Raw genomic sequence first — 5,862 nt, 5'->3', positions numbered from 1 at the left:
ACCCACCTCTGCCTCCCAAAGTGCTGGGATTACAGGCATGAGCCACTGCACCCGGCAAAGTTTTTAAATACATGACCATTTGGGGAAAGGTTGAGCATCATGGGAAAGGAATTCCTAAGCAGAGATGGGATGGAAGATCTCATAAAGAAGACCAGATCCACACACGAAATAGAGAAATTAACTTGTTGACTGTAGGATATAAATAATAGCTTTTCTGATGGGTAAATAAAGCATGCTTATGTTATGTATTTTCTCTCTCCTTTTTTTTTTTTTTTTTTGACAGTCACCTCCACCACATGGAACCAGAGAATGATACACAAATTTCAGAATTTCGACTTCTGGGATTTTCAGAAGAACCCAGACTGCAACCATTTCTCTTTGGAGTGTTCTTTTCCATGTACCTCATCACTGTGTTTGGAAACTTGATCATCATCCTGGTTATCATTGAATGCTCCCACCTCCACACCCCCATGTACTTCTTTCTCTCCAACCTGTCCTTTGTAGATATCTGTTTTGCCTCCACCACAGTCCCAAAGATGCTGGTGAATATCCAGGCACAGAGCAAAGTCATCACCTATGCAGGCTGCATCACCCAGATGTACTTTTTCATACATTTTGTAGGATTGGACAGCTTCCTCCTAACTGTGATGGCCTATGACAGGTTTGTGGCCGTCTGTCATCCCCTGCACTACACAGTCATCATGAACCCACAACTCTGTGGATTGCTGGTTCTGGTATCCTGGATCATGAGTGTCTTGCATTCCTTATTACATAGCTTAATGGTGCTGCGGTTGTCCTTATGCAGAGAGTTGGAAATCCCCCACTTTTTCTGTGAACTTAATCAGGTTATCCACCTTGCCTATTCTGACACTTTTCTTAATGACATAGTGATGTATTTGGCAGCTGTGCTGCTGGGTGGGGGATGTCTCACTGGGATCCTTTACTCTTACTCTAAGATAGTTTCCTCCATACGTGCAATCTCATCAGCTCAAGGGAAGTATAAGGCATTTTCTACCTGTGCATCTCACCTCTCTGTTGTCTCTTTGTTTTATTGTACGAGCCTAGGGGTGTACCTTAGCTCGGCTGCAACCCACAACTCACACTCAAGTGCAACAGCCTCAGTGATGTACACGGTGGTCACCCCCATGCTGAACCCCTTCATCTACAGCCTGAGGAATAAGGACATAAAGAGGGCTCTGAAGAATTCTTTGGGAGGGAAACTAGAAAAGGGCCAGTTGTCCTAGGGCTGAAGGGCTGAAACTATAGCCATGATTGCAGGGCTCAAAGCCTCAGAGCCAGATATTACTGTTATTTAATCAGATCATGGAAGTGGAAATTGCTCTTTCTATTTATTTCCTGAAGTTTCCATCTCTTTTATCTCAACTGCTTCATCAAACTTAAGCAACTCCTATTATTAAGCTTGCTTCTCTCTCTAATATTTAACATATTTTCCCTTTGTTTTCCTCCTTTCTCAAAGTTATTCCCAACCTTGGGTCAGAAACAATTTAGCCTCATAGAGTGATGAGTTGTACTATTCCTATAGAATAAACTATGCTTGGCACTGAGGCCATTGATGTAATTTTATCGGAGAAGAATTTCTGAGGCTATGGTTTTTCACTTTTTGTGTTTGTCATTCATTTCCGTATCACTACCTTAATTGATCTTCCTGGTAATGTAGGCTTTAACGTACTAGTGTATTTGATAGCTGGTTATGGGATTTTACACTCCCATTAGGATACTGTTTTCTTCTTGAACTCAGTATTCATGGATTCTACTATATTTACTGGCACTGAGTACTTAGTCAAAAGTTGCCCATCAAATAAATGTTCCAAGTGTAGTCTACACAGAAAGACAAATTTGCATAAATCAATCGGCTTTACATGGCCTTAGAGTTAGACATGACCTTAAATATGATAGAGTAAAATTTTCAATTATATACTAAATTTCTATGGAATATTTGTTTTTGATGATATACATCTACTCATTGAAGTGTGGAAGCTTGTTGTTCATGTGTAATGAGGTTTATTGATCTGAGTGAAAGATTTGGTGTCATGGTCTGTATTATTTTATTGTATCATTTTGCTGTTTCTACTTGAAAATTCTAGTATTACCTACAAATATGACTACTTACATTGTCCAAAAAATATTTCCCCCTTTAACAAATGTAATCATAACACAAACTACAGATGACTGAACAATATGTGTATTTACTTGATCATCAGTTCCTTTACTTCTTCTATGATCTAAATTATTTTCAGTCCTCATGATCAAAGATTACTCTGTTTATATCTGGATATTTATATCTTTCCTGAAAGTTGGACAGTTTTCAGTTATTATTTTTTTAGTAAGCTTTCTGTCCATTTGTTCATTCCTTCTCTTTCTTGATTCCTGTTAACTCAAATATTTACCCTCTTTATGCTGCCCCATAAATCCCATAAGCTTTCTTCACTCCTTTTTATTCTGTTCCTCCTCTGACTGTATGTTTTCTAATAATCTGTCTTCAAGTTCACAGATTATTTCTTCTGCTTTATCAATCCTGCTGTTGACACTCTAGATTGCATTTTTCATTTCATTCATTGTATTTTTCATCATGAGAATTTCTAGAGTTTTTTATAATTTCAATCTGTTAAATTTCCAATTTTGTTCATTTATTGGCTTTCTGATTTTGTTGAATTGTTTCTCTGTATTTTCTCAAGGTTTGCTGCACTTCCTTAAAACAATTATTTTTGAATTCTTTGTCAGAAAGTTCACATATCTCCATTTCTTTCTTTTTTATTTAAAATAAATAAATAATTGTTTTAAAAAAAATAAAAATCACAATACAACAATAAAAATAATACAAATTTTTAAAATAAAGTATAACAACTATTTACAGAGCATTTACACTGTATTCAGTATTATAAGTACTCTAGAAATGATTTAAAGTATACAAGAGAATGTGCATAACTGATATGCAAATACTATGCCTTTTTATATAAGGGACTTCAGCATCAGTGGATTTTGTTATCTGCAGGTTGTTCTGAAACCAGTCCCCTGCAGATAATAAGGAATGACTTACTATAGAGAAGACAAGTGAGAGGTTAACCCAGGAATAAAGCATTGACCAGATGAATGTTGCATCACTTGAACACATGAGCATTGTAAACCCTAGAGTAGGTCTTCCCATCTGGTGAGAAAGATCTCATCTTGTTGATTATTCCTTCAGGCAGAAAATTGTCACTCAGAGGGGATGCTGTGTCTCACTATTCTTATTTTCTGCAACTGTTTTAATGGTATTTTATTTGGGTTTTAAAAATCAGTCCTAGCCATGCATAGTGGCTCATGCCTATAATGTCAGCATTTTGGGAGGTTGAGGCAGGAGGATCACTTGAGCCCAGGTTGTTCCCAGACCAAAGCAAGGGTCAGGCTGCTTATTTTCATGGCCCATTAACGAGATGCAGATGAACTAAAGAGGAAGAGAGTTTTTATTTCTATAACCGGTTACAGGGAGAAGGCCTGGAAATTATCACCAGATCAACTCAAAAATTTTGCTGTTTTCCAGAGCTTATATACCTTCTAAGCTATATGTCTATGTGTAAGTGTGCTTTCATCTAAAGACATAAGTGATTAACTTCTTTTAATCTATAACTAAAATCTGAGTCCTGAAGACCTTCCTCGGTAGCCTCAGTAAATTTACTTAATCTAAATGGGTCCAGGTGCTGGGATGATTACCCTTATCTTGTCTCCCGATATATCATGGAGGTTGAGGGAGTTCCTTCAGACCTCCAATAAACTTGTTTGTGGAGGCCTGGGGAGTTTCTTCAGATCCCCAATAAAACTTGTTTAATCCTAAATGGATCCTGTTAAGAATTCCTTCGTTATCTTCTCATGTTTCAGTGCCCAGGAAAGGCCTAGGCAAAACTCTGGGTAGGCTTTTTTTTTTTTTTTTTTTTTAAACATTCCAGCCTTTGTATAAAGGCACTGGCTCTATCAGTTTTTAAAATTTAACTTAACCACTCAGTCAGTGCTGACACAGTTGTTACAGAGGCCTGCATTAGTGGGATCTGGCCTGCCACAAGGTGTTTGAGACCAGCCTGGCCAACATAGCAAGACCCCATCTCTATCAAAAAAAAAAAAAAAGATCCTTTGTGAATTGTTAAAGATGGTCTGTATTCTCTGGAGTGGAATAACAAGGAGTATCCAATGAACTTGTTTTGAACCTGTAAAAGTGTAGATACCTGCAGGGTCCTGCCTGGGCAGCCAGGCAAGCCACCTCTCATCTTGCTTCTCTTTGCATGCCTGGAAATTTCTCTATATTGTACCTTCAATAGTAAGAATAGAACTTGTGGCAAAGTCACTGGAATGGTTTTGTTCGGAGTTGTGTGTGGTCCCTGTCCACAACTCCAAGTTCAGTTGGTCAAGACTCACAGGGTCTTTTAAAAAGAAAAAAAAAAAAAAAAGACAAAACCTGCCTGCTCATGCACAAAGAAACTCCATCTAAAATGTTGAGGAGGCCGGGCGCGGTGCTCACGCCTGTAATCCCAACACTTCGGGAGGCTGAGGCCAGTGGATCGCTTGACGTCAGGAGTTTGAGACCAGCCTGGCCAACATGGCAAAACCCCGTCTCTACTAAAAGTACAAAAATCAGCCTAGCAGAGTGGTGGGTGCCTGTAGTCCCAGCTACTCAGGAGGCTGAGGCAGAAGGGTTGCTTGAACCCGGGAGACAAAGGCTGCAGTGAGCCGGGATCGTGCCACTGCACTCCAGCCTGGGCAACGGAGCGAGACTCAAAACTAAATAAATAAAAATTAAAAAATAAAATGTTGAGGAAACCATCGTGGGGGAGGACAATAAACAATGGAAGCCACACCAGGCAGAAAAGAATATCGTAAGCAAAGAGCCCCAGAGGAAAGCATTCCCATACCTAGTATCCAAGATGCTCCCAAGAATACAAAACTAGCAGAAAAAAAAAAATGTTTCTTTCTATTTTGGCTCCCTCACTCATGGGAATGAAATCGCTCGGAGAATAGAGTTAAAACGGAGTGATTAATTTAATGGGCATTCATGAGAATTCAACCTCTGAGAATGATAGTAAATATGCCCCTTACAGCTGTTACCTACTGCTCAAATGTTCCAGGAAGCAGGAAGTTCGACTTTCAGAGGACTTATGCCCAAGACCACCTCTCCATCCATCCCTGAAGTTGAGTTGAACCTCCATCACCCGGGGAAGACAGGACCCAGGGAACTAGAGGCTTAGCAATGCCCCGGAGCATCTGAGATGGAGAACAGGTAAGGAGGCAGGCAGAGCTCTCAAAGGAAGAACTTTGGCGGTGTAAATGGGGACAGCGTGGTGAAGACAGTTCATTCACTTAAAGCATCCTGCACAATCAATTCCTGTGTCTCTCTCAACCTCTAAGAGGAAGAGCGTGTCTTCCTCTCTCTTCTAGAACCAAATTCTGAGGCTCTTTCACCTTCCTCATAAAAATTGACCTTCTCTTAGCTTCTAGTATCTCTCAAAAGTTTCCTACGCAGCCTTCTTAGCTGTTTTTCTGGAGCCATTAAAAGTGCTTCCAAGGAATGAAATAAGAAAAACAAAAAAGAAAAAGAAAAAATAATAAATATGTTTCCATTCTCCTGTATCAAAGACGCTCCTATATGAATTATCCATAATATCGTATTCAGTTATTCATTCATTCACTGATTCACTCAAGAAACATTTTCCTGAGATTTCATAGTTAGCACTTGCAAGCCCACTGCATACATCTTCTGACATTAGTTCACTTATTATTTCGGTGCCTCAGTCTCCGTATTTGTAAAATGAGTATAACTGTCATGTCCACTTCATGGAGTTAAGAATTAAATTAGATATACCCTATGATCCAGTA

At 39.2% G+C, this 5,862-nt stretch overlaps 1 protein-coding gene across 1 annotated transcript; it reads left to right on the top strand.

The window, feature by feature from the left end:
• The first annotated feature begins 395 nt into the window (after nt 1–395).
• On the top strand, nt 396–1,244 carry LOC126942446 (olfactory receptor 7A17-like). Its single transcript, XM_050769969.1, has 2 exons — nt 396–743; nt 1,029–1,244. The coding sequence occupies exons 1-2, from the start codon at nt 396–398 to the stop codon at nt 1,242–1,244; spliced, it is 564 nt and encodes a 187-aa protein (XP_050625926.1).
• The last annotated feature ends 4,618 nt before the right edge of the window (nt 1,245–5,862 follow it).

This window comes from Macaca thibetana, chromosome 19 (genome assembly GCF_024542745.1).
Source record: "Macaca thibetana thibetana isolate TM-01 chromosome 19, ASM2454274v1, whole genome shotgun sequence".
Taxonomy (NCBI): Eukaryota; Metazoa; Chordata; class Mammalia; order Primates; family Cercopithecidae; genus Macaca; species Macaca thibetana.
Note: the sequence above shows the minus strand (reverse complement) of the source record. Positions and strands in the feature narration are given on the sequence as shown.